The sequence below is a fragment of the Pelodiscus sinensis genome, chromosome 7 (genome assembly GCF_052426305.1).
Source record: "Pelodiscus sinensis isolate ZL-2025 chromosome 7, ASM5242630v1, whole genome shotgun sequence".
Lineage (NCBI taxonomy): Eukaryota > Metazoa > Chordata > Testudines > Trionychidae > Pelodiscus > Pelodiscus sinensis.
The window spans coordinates 17,159,064-17,178,378 of NC_143058.1; the positions used below are offsets into that span (position 1 = coordinate 17,159,064).

The 19,315-nt window shown below is 41.5% G+C and overlaps 1 protein-coding gene across 1 annotated transcript in view; it reads right to left on the reverse strand.

The window, feature by feature from the left end:
• Positions 1-738: 738 nt before the first annotated feature.
• The window catches only part of ACTR3 (actin related protein 3), a 64,766-nt gene continuing 46,189 nt past the window's right edge, over positions 739-19,315 (reverse strand). Inside the window, exons 4-12 of the mRNA XM_075933255.2 lie at positions 17,778-17,888; positions 15,891-15,986; positions 14,959-15,066; positions 10,214-10,357; positions 7,285-7,458; positions 6,145-6,237; positions 4,660-4,785; positions 2,064-2,147; positions 739-1,641 (exon numbers count right to left, since the gene is read on the reverse strand). Coding sequence (XP_075789370.1) covers positions 1,546-1,641; positions 2,064-2,147; positions 4,660-4,785; positions 6,145-6,237; positions 7,285-7,458; positions 10,214-10,357; positions 14,959-15,066; positions 15,891-15,986; positions 17,778-17,888 — 1,032 coding nt within the window. The 3' untranslated portion in view covers positions 739-1,545. The remainder of the gene's footprint in view (positions 1,642-2,063; positions 2,148-4,659; positions 4,786-6,144; positions 6,238-7,284; positions 7,459-10,213; positions 10,358-14,958; positions 15,067-15,890; positions 15,987-17,777; positions 17,889-19,315) is intronic.

Genomic DNA, 19,315 nt, shown 5'->3' on the forward strand with positions numbered 1-19,315 from the left:
AGCTCCTTCACTTTAGAGCGCACCTGGTCCTGGGTGCGTGGGTGGTGCCCTCTCTTGGCCAGGGCCTCTGCCATGCCGCCAAAAATGTCTGCATTTCGCCACCTGGTGTTCAGGGCTTGTAAGGCCTCCTCCTCTGACCGGAGCTCAAGAAGGACCAGACCATGCCAGTGCCCGGTGTTTGGAGCCCCTGGTTGGGTCCCCAGGAGGCAGTCTGGAAGGGCCAGGAGGGTCTTGGGGCTGGGACATGGCTGCACTGGAAGAGCAGTGTGCTCTGGCTGCTTTGCTGCCGCAATTGGCTGTGAGGGTGACTGTCCCTTTAAAAGATGGCTGTAGACAGGAACCAGAGAAATGCAAGGCATGCCCCGGACTGTCCACCAGGGATTCTTCCTAGAGGCCCTTTAAAAAAAAAAAAAAAAAAAAAAACTGGCTGCCCACGTCTACACACACTTTTTTTGATGGATCTCCGTCGAAAAAGGCATTCTTCCTTGTGAAATGAGTACCGCCATCTAAAGAAGAGCTGTGTTCTTTTGATTTAATTTCGAAAGAACGCGGCTGTAGTCTAGATGCAGGTGAAGTTTTTTCCAAAAAAAAAAAAAAAAAAAAGGCTACTTTTTTTGAAAAAACCCTACAGCCTAGACACAGCCATAGTGATCTGTGTCTTGTAAGCCAGCTAAGATGTGTATGAAGACACTCTCCAGCCTTACTATGCAATGAAATTAACAAAACCTCACACAAATATAAAAAGAAATGTTGTGTCTTTATTGGAATGGTGTTAGGCTTTAAATACACCTCTTTTGATAATTGAATTATTTAATTAGAAATGACACTACGGAACTGCAATACTGGTCCAACAGACTTGTCTTTACTTTTTTTTTTTTTTTTTTAAAGCAAGAAATAGAATGAAAATGCACCGAGTAATCAGAAAGCACTAGCAGGCATCAGTTAACCCAAGCTTCTTTGTTCCAAAAGCACTTGCAAAATTGGAACCGAGAATTTAGACTGGTCATAATTTGTAATAACTAGAGTCACATGAGTAAGCTTCATGTGCCCATTATTTATTTATTTTAATTTACCATCAAGTTGGTCATTTTCCTCAAATATTACAGTTTTTCTTTGATATTTTCCCTCAAAGTATAAAAAAGTATGAAATATAAACAAGTTCTTGCATTGTACACATGTAAAGAGTACAACTGAAGCATTAGATAGCTGGCTATCTACACACCATCAAACCCCATCAAATCTTGGATAATTCGTTAATATACAAAATATCAGGGCACAGAAATAACTAAAACCCACTTCTTTGTTGTGTTACGCACAGATTCAAATATTCAATCTAAAGAAAAAAAACACCTTTAATTATTTTGGCTTTCCACTATATCCGCATATTGAGACACTTATTAAAATATTCCTGTTTAATTCAGTTTGGTCTTTTTCTTATTGTCAAGTCATGTTTGTTATCTTAATACCCGCCATCCAGACAAACAAGTAATCAGAAAGACCCTCCTTTTCCCCACTTCTCTAGGCCTGACCCCTCTGAGGTCAGTTTTAGGACATGACTCCAAACACGGGGTTGTGACGACAGATGCTAGGACCAATCTCTTCATAATCTTTTTTGGTGTGGCATACTTGGTAGAACTCAGGCTGAAAAAGGAGAAACAAAAAGTCAGATGCTCTGTTTGCTTGATGCATTTCAACTATATGTCATCTCAACTAGAAAAACAAAGGTATATTGAACTTGTAAACACTGTACTTAGTTATGAATTACTGCTAAACAAATTCATAAAACAGACATATTTTGCCAAACAGCCAAATACTGTATGCAATAAGGACACTCATTCAGAATAATGTGACTATTCTAAACAAATACATTTCATGACATATGGCTGTCATTTGCTCCTTTATATCTTAATCTTTATTAGACTCAAAGGAGTTTATATTTTCCTCCAGAGGTATTACTAATCCCCCCATTAAATCAGGAGCTATAAATGTGCATCAAGAATAGAGTAAGACTCCAAAGCATACCTAGAATGATTGAACCACGTGAAGTTTTATAACCAACTTACTGTGGAAGCCAGCATTGATCCTCCAAACCAAACTGCGTATCTTTGCATGTGATGGGTAATAACTTGTACATCAATAGGTTTGGGCTACAAAGGAAAACAAGATGAACACATTAAAAATTGATATTACTAGTAATGCTAAATGAAGTGTGAACTTTTTTCAGATGTAAGTTTAGTTCTCATATTTAAATAACTTCTTAAATACAACATACATATGCACTATGCTAGGTTTACACATCTACCATACACATACTAGTCCCCCAAATAAAGTATTTCAAAAAAGTTACTTTACATTTTATGTGGCATTCCAGGCCATCACTTCATACTCTACAGCACTACCTTTTCCTTTTCTAAATTAGGACATCTAGAAAGCTGCATTTTCTTCTCTACATTCACACAAAACATGAAAATTCTAACTCCAAACCTTGAAATAGTTAGAAATGGATTTTTCCTCACTGTCTGGAGTATTGGTGTTGCAGGAAATCGTGTGTATGATGTAATTTTATAACGATGGGAACATTTGGGTTTGTGGTGCTGAATGACCATGAATTAAACTAACTGAAATATATGAAGTGTGTTAACCTGAGGAAATGGTACATAATGGAAAGATGAAAAGATACATTGGAGGGAAGAGAAGGGAAGAGAGGTGCTGTGTTTTGCAAGTGTTTCAAACAATGACTGCATCACTACAGGTAAGTTTTATCATTTTGCAAGGTTATTGTTTGCAACTATTAATAGTGTTATGTAAGGTGATGCAATAAATAAGTCCGATGAGTTTTGATTTTTCTATATTTGATATACTGTTGGGGAAAATAAAAGGACCTAGGTTGTTGGTCTGGGATGGAGTCCAATATCTCTGTGCTGAGGCATTTGTGACTGAATATATGCACTAGGACATTGAAGCAACAGTACAATGGGGAAGCCTTTGTTGTAGCAAGGCTTTGGCACAGGATGTGTGGCTCTGCCAGTGCGGATAGTGTGCTAGAAAAGCCAAGTACCCCTGCAGTTACGTAGTTACTGCTTGTAACACTCCCAGAACCAAGGCACCTCCCTTTCTACCTTCCAATAAATCCTGTACTCCCTCCCTTGGACACACCTTATTTCTTCAGAGTACCACACTTGCTATCTCCTCAGTCTTTACAAACTTTCAGTCATGTTCCCATGGCGCTCTTGTTGCTTTACTTTGGGGAGGGGAACCTTTTTGGGGTTAGAGGCCGCTGACCAACAGAAAAATTAGTCAGGCCACACACACAAATGGGAAGCAAAGAAAAAACAAGAGACCACACACAAAAAAAGTCTCTCACTGATTAAGATAAACACTCCTCACATTCCCCTCACACACCAGAGATTTGGGGGCTCCAGCTCTGTGGGGCAAGGTGGGAGAACTGGAAGGTCAGTGTGGGCTTCCCAATGCTGGGGGGGGGAGGGGAAGCCCTGAACCGCAGCAGCCAGATCCAAATAAGCCAGGGGCTGCATCCAGGCCCTGGGCCTGAAGATCCCCACCCTTGCTTTACATCTTTCCTGGCCTTTGCTACTTTCCCTGCCTCTCTGGCTCCCCAGAGGAATATCAAGATCACTGCAGATGATTCAGACAGGCAATGTCAGAAAGAGAAAGCAGCTGCCTGATTCAAGCAGTTCTGTCAGCGAGTCTTATCAAAAACTCAATTAGGTTATTTTCAATCGGGGAATACGTGTCTCTAATATCCTGTGCACAACACAGCTACAACAATACTGAAAACATAATAGGTGAGAGATGTTTAGTATTTGTAAGGAAAACAATATACCTAGAGTAGCCCAAAGAAATAAAAAACACTTATCCAACCAACGCTGCATTGAAATCAGATTTAGGACCCAATTAACTCCCACCTACCACCAAAGATTAGAAAATCATTTTACCTCAAATTTTCATGTTTTGTTGTTTTTATTTTTGTTTACAAAAAGCAAGGTCACGGTCAGTATATTATAAGTAGGATGGAGTGCCTCTCCCCGAACAGGAGTAAACCCTACTCAGCTATTGAGAGGGAGAATGTGTCTACGCTTCAATTAAATCTGCAACAGGCCAGTGCAAGTTGAGTTGGGCTCATGGGACGAATGGGCTAGTAATTGCAGCATACACCTTTAGGCACAGGCTGCAGCCTGGCCTGTAGGACCCTGTGAGGTGGGAGGATCCGAGAGGTTAGTCCTCATCCCAAATCCTAACAGGAACACTTAAATTCAATAGACCGCTCCCCCTTCGCCTCAGAACCCCAAGTCATCCACACACATCAGACTGCAGTGTAGATGTACCCTGAGGTTTCTACATCTCATGACTGCAGCAAGGAATGGGCAGTCCAGTTGTAAAGCAAAGGAAGCAGCACCACAGCCCTCTATAAAGACAAACATTGTGTAGAGACTATTCTCAGGAGTCCATTATAATACATTAATCCCTGTTAAAATAAGCTAGAGCTTTATATAAAGAACCAATTTTAATTCAATTTGACAAACAGGAAATTCTTAATTCCTCTGTTACTTAGAATGTCCAGTAAAAAAAAAAAAGCCTACTAAAAAGATACACATGAATTGCAAACATTAGTTTAGTGTATTAGCTAAGGAAACAAACCTTCAGTCTGCCACCACTGAGTTCCTCACTAAGTTTCAGCCGGGCATCAACAGTTCTTTTCAAATCTCGTTGTAAACGGCGACCGAAGTCCCTGAACATGGTTGAACCTCCAGAGAGGACAATATTCTATAATGAATATGCATTAAAAATAGATTAGGTAATTTTAAAGACAAGAAAAGGTAACTAATAGTCTTGGACATAAGAGTGCAAATATAATTATAATAATCAGCACTATGATAATCTATTAAGGGTGCTGCCTGTTTACAAGGACTCAGACCTAAATTTTTGACTGATTAGTAACTTCAGGTGCCTCCATTTCTGGGTCCTCTATTGAAGACACATTACTGGAGATTGATTTTCAGAAGTTGGAAACTTAACACTTCTGAATATCATACCTCTTTAGGATATCAATATGGGCACCCAAAATTGAAGCATCCAGAATTACTAGTCACATCTATAAGTTGAGCTCCTTGGTTTCTATTCAGCCCTTTATATGGATATTCAACTTATGCTCACCCAGCTGCCAGGAAATTTAAGTTATTACACAGAATGTTTTAAATTATTCACATTTTTAACTGTTAAAGTACCACACAAACTGGGGTGTTTCTCTGATGAAAGGAATTTTTTTAAACTAAGTTTTAGAATTCCCTTTAATCTGTATCATTTTTGTTCCCACATCTTTTTTCCTCCTTCCATTTTTACCCCTTTTTTTGCCTTCGCTGTAACAGTATTACAGCCCTGAAAAATTAAAAAAGATTAAAATGTTCAAACTGCAACTTTGGTTTTAACTAAGGTTCTAAGTGAAAATGTCTTCACTGTGATCTTCTGTGTGATAGCCCCATGCTAGTGCAGGTGCTTTTAATCAGAAACTAGCAACAAGTTTATCACAACTATTTCAATACAAAAAAAAGTACATGTACATATGGTGTCTGTCTGTCTTCCTCTTCCCCAAACTTAAAGGTCAGGGTTTAGGGGAACTGGCTGTTTTCCAGAATATGAAAAAGGAAGGGGCAGAAGAGGGACGCGATACTCACAATCACCACTGGTGGCAGTGACTGCAAGGGAGAGCTATCCTTTTAAGTGGCCACTGGGGACAGCTACACCACAGACAGAGTGGCCAGCTGGACATGGGGCTTGGACATTTTGCCTGCCACTAGGTAAGTGACTGTCTAAAACCCTGACCCCCCCATTCCAGGACCACCTGCTGTGATCTCCCACCCCGCAAGTATCACTGGGGCCAGAGGAGGAACTAGCGCCTCCTCCTCCTCCCCCCATCCCTGCCTGCACCACTGGGAAGCCCAGCATGGTCCTTCACCCACCACCCCTTGGCCTCAGGGAGCACCAATGAGAGAGGCCTGCATGGCCCCAGGCCTGGTCCCCACTCATGTCTCTGGGCCGAGCTGCCCCTCCAGCCCCCATCCCAGGCCAGACCTGGGCAGTGCTGGGTCAATCTGCTAACTTTAAAATAACTTCACCGTTACTGACCTTATACAGCGGACGTCTAACATCAATAGGACAATTCTGAATAACTTCATCTACTACTTCTGAAATGGGTTGCGTGAAGTCTGGATTAGCAAACTAAAATCAGAAGTCAAATTGGATATAAAAACCAACAGCTATTAGATAGCTAAACACCACAATTTTAATCCAACATACTTAAAAATCTTGCAATTTTAATTCTAAGAACAAGAATCAAAGCCCAATGTGAAACAGCAATAATTCTGACTATTGAAGTAAAACTACTGTTCTTGACCTACTAAATGCATGCAGTTACACAGGGGATTGCAAGAAAGTGAGAAAAGAAGAACTCAATTAGACTTAAGAGAAAAAAAGCTCATTAGTAGTATGGAACCAGAGTACTTTAGAGCAACATGAATTTTCCTGTCCCTATTACAGGATTAATCCCACACATGTACTTAATTAAAAAAGCAGTGCTAATACATGTGGGCGTACTGAGGGTTCACCCCCATTCCCAGCACATTCAAATGGAAAATGGCCATGTCAAATGCACTACATGTGCAGCCATTAACTAATATTCAAAACAAACAAAAGGAGTATTTATTTTAATAGCAATTTAGTAAGAGGGTAAAAAGAAATGAAAGAAGTGATTGAATTATGTTGGTTTTGGTGATTTCCCCAACTGTTCTCTTGTACTGCTTTTGTATCTTGAACAATTCCTATCAGCTTTTTCTAAAATGACCCTGAAAACAAGGCTAGTAGCACAAAATTGGAAGTGGGAATGAGAAATTCTAATTCTCTGAAAACTGGTATTTTAAATGACTAATATATGATGGGTAAGAAGAAATTTAATTTTAAAAGCTAAATGCTTGGCAAGAAGAGAGGAACAATAACCTATATTAACAATCGGATTGTTTAAAATGTTCTAGGACGGTACTCTGTTTGAATGCTCAAGCATCTCAATTTGTACACTTCAAAGTTTAACCAGTATCAGGAAGTAAAACTCTCTTGCTTTTTATAACATCTATTATCTACTTCAAAATGTAAATTGAGATAGATGTTTTCAAATACATTTAAATACATTTGGTATACTAAAATCTAAACTGCAGTTATACAGCTTGAATTGAAAAAAAAACCTGAGGACCATAGTAATTCACACCAACTTACTTCAGGATGAAAGAAGATCTCTGGACCCAAGAATCTCTCATAGCCAACATCAATGGTGAATTCTTTCTTTGAGATTGCATTGATTCCAGTATACTGTTTAATCCATTTTGTACCATCTGTGTCATACTTGTTGAATTCTTTTACTAAATCAGGACAGACATAACTAAAGCGCTCCTGAAAATTAAATATACAGATTTGTAGAAATCTTCCTCAACATAGAAAAAAATGTTATGTTTTACAATATCGAGCCATTTGAACCCAACTAAATATAGCACAAATTAGGGATGTTAAAGACTAGTCGACTATCCAATAAACATTTGCTCATTGGATATTCTGTCGATTAGTCAATTCCCCTCCTTTGCTGCCTCTTAAAAAAAACAGAGGTAGCAAAAGGGCGGTGGGGGGAGAAGGGGTACTTCAAAAGTGGCAGCAGTGCACAACTGAGTTTCCACGCATTTCGAAGGGGCAGCTGTGGAGCCCAGGGGCAGCTGGGGACTCCCCAGCTGATCTCTGGCTCCACGCGGCATTTCTCCAGAACCCGAGGGCAGCTGGGGAGTTCCCAGATGACTCCGGGTTCCACTGAAATGCTGTGTGGAACCCGGAATCAGCTGGGGAATCCTCAGCTGACCCTAGGCTCCACACAGCATGCAGTACAGCATGGAGCCTGGGGTCAGTGGGAGAGCAAGTCCCCCAGTGACCCCCGACTCCATAGCTTTGAAAGGCACAAGAGCTCCCTCCTGTTGGGGATTCTTGTACATTTGAAAGCAGGCACCCTCATGCAGCCCCGAGTCAGCAGGACTTCCTGCTGGCTCTGGGCTGTACACGGAGTTCCACATTTAAAAGGAGGAATGCAGAATTGCCTATCAACTAGTCAAGTAGCCAATGAAAATTCCATCAACTACTCAATTAACCACATTTTAACATCTCTAGTACAAATAAAGCTCTTGGGGGGAAAAATGGTTCAGGCTCATGATAAAAGTTTGAAACTAGCAGATAGATACAAAGTAGAGTACAAGAGAGGGTTTAAGTGACATTATGTAAAATTAGATAATAAACTTGGCTCCAATAAACCACGTCTATGCATCACTGGAAACAAGTAGCATACTTTGACTTGTCAAGTTGGTTTTGATTCCATTTTTCCTCTAAAATTCTATGATAATGAAAAATGAGTATTAAATGTATAATGTACTTAACGGATGAACAACCTTCAGTGGACCAGGTATAGATTTGTACTGCAGTGGGGAAAAAGCAACAACATACACAGAAGAAATCAGAAGACTATAAGAATAGCCATACTAGATTAGTATACGGACTTCTGACTGTGACCAAATGCTAGAAACTTCAGAGGACAGTTATTGTGTGAGCATTCCCTTTCATCCAGTCCCATTTTCAGAGTCTATGAGGCAGTAAGAACATGGGATTGAAACCCTGACTGTCTTGGCTAACTACTATTGATTGACTGGTTTGTCTATCTCCTAGAACTGGAAGGGACCCTGAAAGGTCATTGAGTCTAGTCCCCTGCCTTCACAACAGGACCAAGTACCATCCCTGACAAATTTTTGCCCCAAATCCCTAAATGGCCTCTGCAAGGATTGAACTCAGAACCCTGGGTTTAGCAGGCCAATGCTCAAACTACTGAGCTATCCCCTCCCCCTGGTCCACCATGAACTTAAATATTTCTTTTTGAATCTACTAGGTGGCAGTGCCACCTGCTTGCTCTGCTCTACAATCCTCCCCTGGAGAGGGGGACAGGGGGGAGAGGAGGAAGGCAGTCTGGGCTCTCCCCCTCCCCAGGCCAGTCCCAGCTCTACCCCTCCCAGCCTCTAGGGGTGTGTGCCAGGCCAAGGCTCTTTCCCACCCCAGGGAGGGTCCGAGACCATCTCAGCCCTGGATCTTCCCCCCACCAGCCACCCGTGCGGACCCAGCTCTTGCCCCACCCCGCCCCAGCCCACCCCACCACCCACAGGCCCTGTCTCTTTCCTCCCCCCAGCTGCCAGGGACAGGGTCTGGGGCACAAGACTGGCCCAGCTCTACCCCCAATCTAGAAGGTTGAGAGGAGGCTGGGGTGTGGGGAGAACAATTCTGTCCCCTTGCATCACTGGAAAAAAAAGGAGGACGCTTGGGGCATCAGGGAGAGAGGAAGAAAGGGGAGAGGCAGCACAGCTCAAAGCTTCTGCCACCTACAAGGAGGAGAAAAGGCCTTGTGGGTTGTGGCTTTGCTTCTCCTGCCCCCACCAGAGCACTGGAGAAGGAGAAAAGCCATGCAGCTCCCGGCTGGGGCCCTCCCAGAGCACACGTGGGGAAGGGAGGAAAGGCCACACGGCTCCATCTGCTCCCTCCCCTCAGAGCATCACCGTGGAAGGGGGGTGAGGGGAAAGGCCACGCAGCTTGCCACTTTAGCCCTCCCTCTTGGAGCACTGGGGGGGGGGGGGGGGGTAGAAGAAAGGCCGTGCAGCTCCTGGGCCATATGGCTTTGGCCCCCTCCAGGTTGGGCAGCAGCCAAGCCCTGTGAAAAGGGGAGGGGGGGGAGGGACAGTTGGGTTGGAAAATTTCCCCCCGAAATTTTTTTTTTTTAAACACACACACACACACACACACACACACACACACACACCACCCACCCACCCCCCCACCCCCACCCCCGGCAGTAAATTCCATGGGTTGACTGTTCATTGTGTGAATAAGAAAAAAAATGAATATCATTTCATTTTAAAGATCGCAGCAGAAGTACTTCCAGTTAAGTATTACAGTAGTTACGAGTTGGGGAAAAGATGGCTCTAGACTGACAATATCATGTTAGATATTTAAATAACAATGCTTATATTCTCATCTAGAAAGAGAGTAGCATTAGGAAAGGGGGCATTTTTATGATTTTCTTCAAATACATTTACACTATGGTATAACTGCCATCCATTAATTTCCATTTTACCTTCACAGCTTTTGCTGTTTCCAAGGATTGCTCAGGAGGAATTCCTACTTCTCGTTCTCTCAGCAGTTGCTGAATGAAGTATGTTATATCTCGTCCTGCAATTGGAATATGTTTGATACAGCTTCCAATCACATAGCCTTCAGCCTGGAAGTAACATTAATTTGGAGAAGGAGAAAGAAACACATTCCATCAACTTAAAAAAAAACAGTAATCTATTGAAGCATACTGAGTTAAGATGCTGAATATGCATATTCAGAGCCTTACTAACTGGATCCTTTTCTAACAGAATTCAGATTCATTGGAGTTACACACAATCCCTCTCATGATCTTGTAACTCTGATAGAGCTCTGAAGTCCTTCCTATTATTCATAGCTCTTTATTCTCCATTTCTGAGCCCCTGCATTTGGTTACTATTCTTCAAGCAACCAAGACCCGACAGGTCCATTCTGTCAGAACTTCAACTAACAACAGCCATCATTTTGTGCCCTCTATTTGCTCCTTTAGTCAGATACAACAAATGCCACTGAATGAGGGAGGTATTCTCACACACATTACTGTTCAATAGGACTGAAAAGGTATAGGCTCAGATATGCTAGTATTTACATTCTACCCAGGCAAAACTGAAGGTAGGAAGGAAACTAGTCCAGCAAAGTGATCAAAATGGCATTCAGCACATCACATTGATCTGTCATTTTCATAGAATCATAGAATAATAGGACTGGAAGGGACCTCGAGAGGTCATCGAGTCCAGCCCCCCGCCCTCAAGGCAGGATCAAGCTCCGTCTACACCATCCCTGACAGATGTCTATCTAACCTGTTCTTAAATATCTCCAGAGAGGGAGATTCCACCACCTCCCTTGGCAATTTATTCCAATATTTGACCACCCTGACAGTTAGGAATTTTTTCCTAATGTCCAATCTAAACCTCCCCTGCTGCACTTAAAGCCCATTACTCCTTGTCCTGTCCTCAGAAACCAAGAGGAACAAATTTTCGCCTTCCTCCTTGTGACACCCTTTTAGATATTTGAAAACCGCTATCATGTCCCCCCTTAATCTTCTTTTTTCCAAACTAAACAAGCCCAGTTCATGAAGCCTGGCTTCATAGGTCATGTTCTCTAGACCTTTAATCATTCTTGTCGCTCTTCTCTGTACCCTTTCCAATTTCTCCATATCTTTCTTGAAATGTGGCGCCCAGAACTGGACACAGTACTCCAGCTGAGGCCTAACTAGTGCAGAATAGAGCGGCAGAATGACTTCACGAGTTTTGCTTACAACACACCTGTTGATACAACCTAGAATCATATTTGCTTTTTTTGCAACAGCATCACACTGTTGACTCATATTCAACTTGTGGTCCACTATGACCCCTAGATCCCTTTCCGCCATGCTCCTTCCTAGACAGTCGCTTCCCATCTTGTATGTATGGAACTGATTGTTCCTTCCTAAGTGGAGCACTTTGCATTTCTCTTTATTAAACCTCATCCTGTTTACAATCCACCTTCTCTATTCCTACTTCTAGAGATGGAAAGGGGAGGCAGGTATTTAATTCTATCATTTTTACAGATTACACTCCTCAAATTTTAAAAAGGACGAACAGAATCTAAGAGCAGATATACTGTTTGCATATCATATGCAGTACTCTTTACAGCATTTAAAAGATTATTTGAAATATCAATTCTATATTCTGCATCATCTCTGAAATTTTAAGAATGAGCTACAACATTTTGCAAGTTGTAACTGGTTAAGTACATATATGTTTTGGAATGCTAGGAAATCCAGCTCCACTTAGCTTTAATGGTGTTACCGTAAATCATACTGCATAAAATTCAAGTGAGTCAGCATTTAATAGCTGGAAATATAAAATAGTACCATACAATGAACCATAATCAAGTGAAAATTATGCACACATTTGATATGTAATATTTAACAATGAACAAGTCAAACATATTTTATGACAAATGTTTAAGACTCCCTATATACACCCACACTTAAAATGCATCTTTTTTTTTTAAACTAAAAACAGTCAAAATGAATGTTCTGTCCCATTCTAAAGATTACATTTTAATCTGCTTCTATTTTTAGTACTTCTCTATTGCATTACCTCACAGTATGGAAGGCATGAAGGGGCAAACCCATTTAGAAACTCCACCTAAAGGGAATGTGGACTCTTGGGACGCAGTCTTAAGGACTGGAATAGGGAGTAGTTCGGAGTACCTGGGCCAGGAACACAGAAAGACAAGAGGCCAGCCTCCCCCTCATCTGCTCACCCACTCAGCGATGTAGTCATTAGACTACTCAGCCTCTAGGGACCCGGCCACAGGCAGTTTTGATGGAAAACTTGACAATAACCCAATATATAGTCAGCTGACTAACCAAGCCTACATCTTGGGTTTGCTTCAGTTGATTCATGCTGAAAGCTGCTGGAAACAGGGGAGGTTATATTTACAAAGCAATTAACCGTCCTAGTGATACAAAAAATAATGCACAATTTATTCATTTCAGTTAAAATAAAAAATGTCTGCTATATTTTAATAACCATTTAAAACCCATTAAGCATAATAAAACCAACCTAATTTACATGAGTTGAAATTTCAGTGATTTTATTAGCCTCAGTAGAAAAATGCCACCTCTAATGAACAGTCTAACCCGAAATTTTTACATTGCGTTATTCATTAAGCTGAGAAAAAGCTAAAAAGCATGTGTTTAGATCATAACCAACGTAACTTTCCAACATATTGAATCTTCAAGCAAATTATCATTCACAATTAGTAAGCTCATTTACATAGTTCATCATTTTGTAAGACTGTGGAACAAAAAAAGTGATCCTACAAATGCCAGATACCCAGTTTCTCTTTTAAAAACAAAACAAAAATACACCAGCTATGCAAACAGATGTATTTCCATTCATCTGGGGAAGAAAGCATTACATACTCCACTTACAAAACTTTCAGTGTGCAGTTCTACAAATGGTGTTGTTTGCCTACAGCAATACATAATACTTTTGACATTTAATAAAACAGTAAACAATACACTAATTCAGGAGTGGGCAATAATTTTTGCCTGGGGGCCACTTGAGAAATTTTGGGCTGCCCCAGAAGGGATGGGGCCAGGACACTTCCATGCTTTCCCACCCACAGACCCGACTGTGGTCAGGGGAAAGCACATGAAGTCTTTGCTCCCGCCCCACCCGAGAGAACTGCCAGTTATTCTCAACAGCTGGCAGTTCCTTCTAGGTGCCCGTGCCCCTGGCGGTGGGAGGAGACTTTGTGCACTCCCCCCAAGTCACTCAGGGCCTGGTGCAGGGTGGGTGAAGCATGCAAAATCTGCCCCTACCCTGCAACGGAGCACTGTGCTTAGAGTCACCCGCCAGTGGCTCACTAAGTGCCAAGCCACTTGCATGGCGGATGGAGACTTTGCATGCTCCTCTGCCCCCAAGCCAATCAGGGTTTGGGGACAAAGAAAACGCACAGAAAGTCTCCTCCTGCATTGCCCTCATCCCACAAGGAGCACGTGGTGCTTCTAAGTGCCGCGTTCTCCTTGCAGGGCAGGGTGGGAGTCGACTTTTCATCCTTTCCCCTACCCCCACGACCTGATTTGGCTTTGGGGCGGGGGAACACGAAGTCTCTTGCACCCTGCCCTCTGGCATGCAGCGCTTAGATCGACCCTGGTGGTTGACTAAGCACCACATGCTCCCCGATCGGCCTGCAGGTGGGGGAGCAGCAGGACCTCTGCGGGTCGGGATCCAGCAGGTGAAGGCCTTTTTGGCCATCCCTGCACTAATTAGTTATAAAACAAATGATCATGTGTTTTATTTTTAAGGCCTTATATATGGTCAAGTCTGTTAACCATTTTAATTATTAGAGTCATATAAGATTTTCCTACCTGTATGATCTTTGCTGAATGATAGTACACTAGAATTGTAATTTTTTTTCCATTCAACTATTTGGGTAACTAAAAGCTCGGACCTTTATCTATATTTCAGAAATGTGCACCTGTCTGAGAGTCTTTGTTCAAGAACTCCTCCTTAACAGTAAGCTCTAGGACCACCATTTAGCATGCAGTTTCCTATTCTTCTAAAAGCAAGATCCAGGTTCAGTTGTGCCAGGAAAATAGGAAGCACAGAGAATGGAACATGGAAACAGAGGTGGCAGAGAGAGAAGGGATGCAATACTCAGTCACTACTGTGGGCAGCAAGCGCAGGGGAGTTTTATTCTGACAAGTGACCACTGCAGGCAGCCGTACTACCAAGGGTGTGGCCATCTGGAGCTCTCATCTTGGGCCCTCCTGCACCCCACCAAGCCACGGGTCTTCTGTCTTGAGCCCCCCCAACAGGTTCCAGGCCTTGCCTTAACTCCTGCACCTGCCCACACCACCAGCCACCTGCCCTGAAGCACCCAGGGCAATGCTGGGTATTCCTTCTAATATGGAATATAAAGTAATAATACTTGTATTCTATTCTACAGATGGCAAAACTGACTCAGATTAACGATCAAGTTCCGTGAGCTTTCAAGAACACTGCACTAACACTGACTTTTAATATGGAAACAGAATGCTCTGCTGTTCTCTGCACCTTAGCACAACAGGATCATAGGTGGGTTGCCAAGGTCATTTGAGGATTCCTGCTAACTCTTAGTCATGCTTTATCTACAACAAAAGCTACCTCCTTCCATATCAATGTTCACTTTAGCAAAGTTACAATGTGTGATGACATGTTACATTATAAGGCTTTGATATGTTATACTTACCACAGGAATGCAATGAGTAACACCATCTCCACTGTCTATAACTGTGCCAGTCAAGGTCCGTTCTCCTACCTGTCTCGATGTCCAAGATGCAGCTAAGGCAAGGACAGCCTTCCAAAAGAGAAACCAGAATTTGAATCTTTAGTTTTACATTGATGCATAAAGCCTATAGCAAGTTGCCTCTACAGGTGATATTTTATACTCTTTGAATGAAGATTCAAACAAGCCAAAGTGAGCAAAATCTATTGAAACACAACTGAATGAAAAAAACTGAATCCCTCAATATTTGAATATATTTTATTTCCCCCCCAAACAAACTATCGTACTCTGAAACAAAAACTCCTAAAGAACCAAATAAGTTCTTTCCAAAAATAAAATTGTTTACTAAAGCTCAAGTTCCATGCTGATAGTTATTCAGAGAGATTTATAACTCACTAATTTATGAGTATTAATCCAATTTATGGATTGAAAAAACAACAATAATGAAGTAGTGGAATATCTATATAAAACAGTGTGCAAAAAAAAATGACATCTTAATCATTCCTGTCCCTTATGTTTTCTAGCCACAGAAGTGCAGCAGTTCAAGTTCTGCTTTTACTCCATCCAAAGGACTACTTCTAGACGTGAAATACAACTTCCTGTTAATGGCTATTCTATTCTTGTCCTATTGCCTCTTATGTGTTTTGTCATGTGATACCTGTCCTTCATGAATTGACTCAAAATTACCAATTCAATTTTTTAAAAAATAGCTAGCAGCCAGATGGTATTAAGAATCTTTTTTCCACTGGTCTGGATTTGAGCCAGTCAGCTCATGAAAACCTGTGACCCAAATATGAATACCCAAGTAATCCTAAAAACGTTAGAATTATGCATCATTTTCTCAATTGGTAATCGTTCCTTCCCTTTGCCCCTCCACTTAACAGTTGCATTCTCACCTGAACAGCAATGTACAGCCCTGGAACATTGAAGGACTCAAACATTATCTCAGCAGTATATTCCCTATTTTCTGGAGTATTTAGTGGCGGCTCAGTCTGTGTGACAGAAGTGATTTTTAAAAACAATTAATATCCAGTACTTGCATGTATTCAAATTTTAAAACACACCAAGAAAAGGTTCCAGGTTACAAACTTATTCACCCAAAGTATACAAATAGTAGGAATTCACACTGTGCTTTAGAAAGCTATCAGCAAACTATTTTATTTAGTAAAATGTCAAATTCCATGAAGGCTAGAAGGCTAATACAAACTGCACCATAGGGATGTCCCATTTGTGTGAAAATGCAGGAACACAAAGTGACAGTAAACTTAATTATAGCTACAAACTTCCCAGCATATATTGTGCTTTCCTCTTATCATAGACAGTTATTTCACTGTAACACTGTATCACTGACAGACTATAACACTAACAGCCAAAAAGCAAGGGAGGGAATAGTAATATATTCCAATTAGTTGAATATCCCCAATTAGAAAAAGCCTTATTTTTCCCTCACTCATTCATCTAACTGAACTTGAATGCTGTATTTGCCTCTCAAAGGCAATATCAGGAAAAAAGTATTTTGCCATCTGAATGAATTATATTAATGAGTGACTGGGTCAGAATACATGTTATGTGCTACTACAGTAAACCTGGACTTAACATAAACCATAGTTCTACCTGTTTTTGAAAGAGTACATTCTGAATGTGGTAATAGTGAGCAATATTTGAACATGCTACAATTCAAGAAGAGGAGGAACATAGATCTCATTCTGCAACCTTTATTATAGTTGCACTGATTACAGTGATAGAAATGTAGCCGTGTTTGTCCTGCATTTTGCTTCAACTACCCCAGACTATGTAGCACTTTAAAGACTAACAAGATGGTTTATTAGATGATGAGCTTTCGTGGGCCAGACCCACTTCCTCAGATCAAATAGTGGAAGAAAGTGGAAGAAAATATATGGTTGTGACTACTTTCTTCCACTATTTGATCTGAGGAAGTGGGTCTGGCCCACGAAAGCTCATCATCTAATAAACCATCTTGTTAGTCTTTAAAGTGCTACATTGTCCTGCATTTTGATTACAGTGAGATTCTACTTGTTGGCTAGGTGCAGATTCAGCCTCTATATCCATGGAACAAACTCTGGATACGATACCAAAGCCATGTTTTCAACTTCTATATGTGTACATTTTGAAAAGTTTTTTAAAAGACAAGATGTGAACAACTTTACAACTTAATTGTAACTAAATTGGGTGACAAATTCAGTATTCCAAGAAAGAAGCTTTGAGCAACTGTTGTAAAGAATTAAGGAGACTCAAACCTTGCCCCAAATCCAGGCAATAAAAAATAAACTACTCAAAGATGCAAAACAAATCCCACTGAACTGATTTACACTGCACGTTTCCATGAGCACAGTAAAACCTGTGGCAAAATAAATGACATTTTCTAGGAACTGCATCCAAATAATTATTCTGTTATACAACTGCTATTAACACAAAGTGCACAAACTGCTACTGCATCACTGAAGAAATGCTTACCTAAAATGTAGTTTCCATGACATCACTATTCACTGCAGTGGTGAGCTGTTGCAACAGAGAAAGTTTGGGGCAACAGAAAAAGGAAGAACAGGACTATGTAGATCAGACACTCCTTTGCTTTTAAAGCTCTTAAAAAAGTAAAGCCACTGACAGAAGCAACCAGACCAGCGTGGTTTTAGCCAATGCATATGACCTAAAACTTCCTGTATATACATGAAAGACCTTAAGGGTTTATTTACTAAAGGCTTTTGTGTATTAACACACAAATCACACTATCCTTTCGTAAACAGGAGGTAATTTGTACTCACCAAAAGAAAGTAATGATCTTCTGGTTCTGCTCTTAGATATTTAAAGATAACTTGCTCCATAAACCGCTCCATTAAGTCCCAGTCTTCAACTATACCATGGCGGATAGGCCACTGTTAGAAAAGAAGCATCAGTACATATTTAGAAAGTTTAAAATAAAAAGTCTGATTGTTAGTAACAGAAGGAAAAAAGTCACTAAAAATGTGCTATAAATTCTTCCTACCTCATTATGATTAATAATTTCAAATTCTGAAGTCTTTATAAGCGCTCATCAACGTTGAAAAAAGGGAAGTTACTCACCCTGTGCAGTAACAACTGTTCTTTGAGGTGTGTCTCCTCGTGGCTGCTCCACTGTTGGTGACAGGTCATCCCCAGAGCAGCAGTTCGGAGCTTTTTCTTAGCAGCTGTCAGTTGGGCCGTGAATGCACAGCTCGCGCCACTAGCAGTTTGATGCCTCATGGGCACAGCCTGCGCGCTCTCCCTCCTCCCCCCTTCAGTTCCTCATCTGCACCCAAGTAACTACAACTGAGTAGGAGGTGAAGAAGGGAGGATCATGGAGCACCCACAGGGGGACACACCTCGAAGAACAGTCATTACTGCACAAGGTAACTTCCCTTTCTTCTTCTGGTGATGTCCCCGTGGGTGCTCCACTGTTGGTGACTACAAAGTAGAACCCAACATGGATGGTGGGATTTGGAGTTACTGCTTAGCAGCAGAGGATAGTACCACTGTACCCACTGCTGTATCGGCTGCTAGTTGAGGCAAGATAGCGTAATGTCTGGCAAAGGCAGAGTCAGATGACCAAGTGGCTGTCCGGTATGTCGTCTTTAAGGGACACGCTGTTTAGGAAAACCATAAATGTTGCTGTTGCACGGGTGGAGCGTGTTCTCAATGGAACTGTCAAGGGCTTATTGCGAAGAGAGTGTCATAGCAGTATACAGAATATCATCAGTTTGGAGATACGTTGTGCTGAAATTAGCATGCCCTTCGAAAGGTTTGCAATGGATACAAAGAGGAACAAGGACTTGCAGAATGTCTGTGTCCTGTCTATATAAAATGCTAGAGCCCTTTGAATGTCCACAGTGTGCAGCATGGCGTCTTTGGGGGATGCATGGGATTTCAGGAAAAACCATAGGTAGGACTATGGGCTTATTGATATTAAAGGAAATACTGGCTTTGGGTAGAAATTAAGGATGCAGCTGTAAGGTGACTTTCGCCTTGGCAAATATCTAAGGCGGGCGTACCATCAAGGCCCCTATCTCACTAACCCTCCTCGTAGAGGTAATGGCCACTAAAAACAGCACCTTCGTATTAAGCAGCAGGAGTGGACAGGTGGCCATGGGTTCAAAGTGTGTGTGTGGGGGGGGGGGGGGGTGTCTCATAAGGCAGTCTAAAACCATGTTTAGGTTCCATGAGGGTGCTGGGCTCTGTGAAGAAGTTAGAGATTCTAGAGTTCCTTAAGAAATCTCCAAATAGTCTCCAACCCTCTGTGCACTTTTGAGTCAGGAAGTAAATTGAATAAAACCCTCTTCCCTTGAAC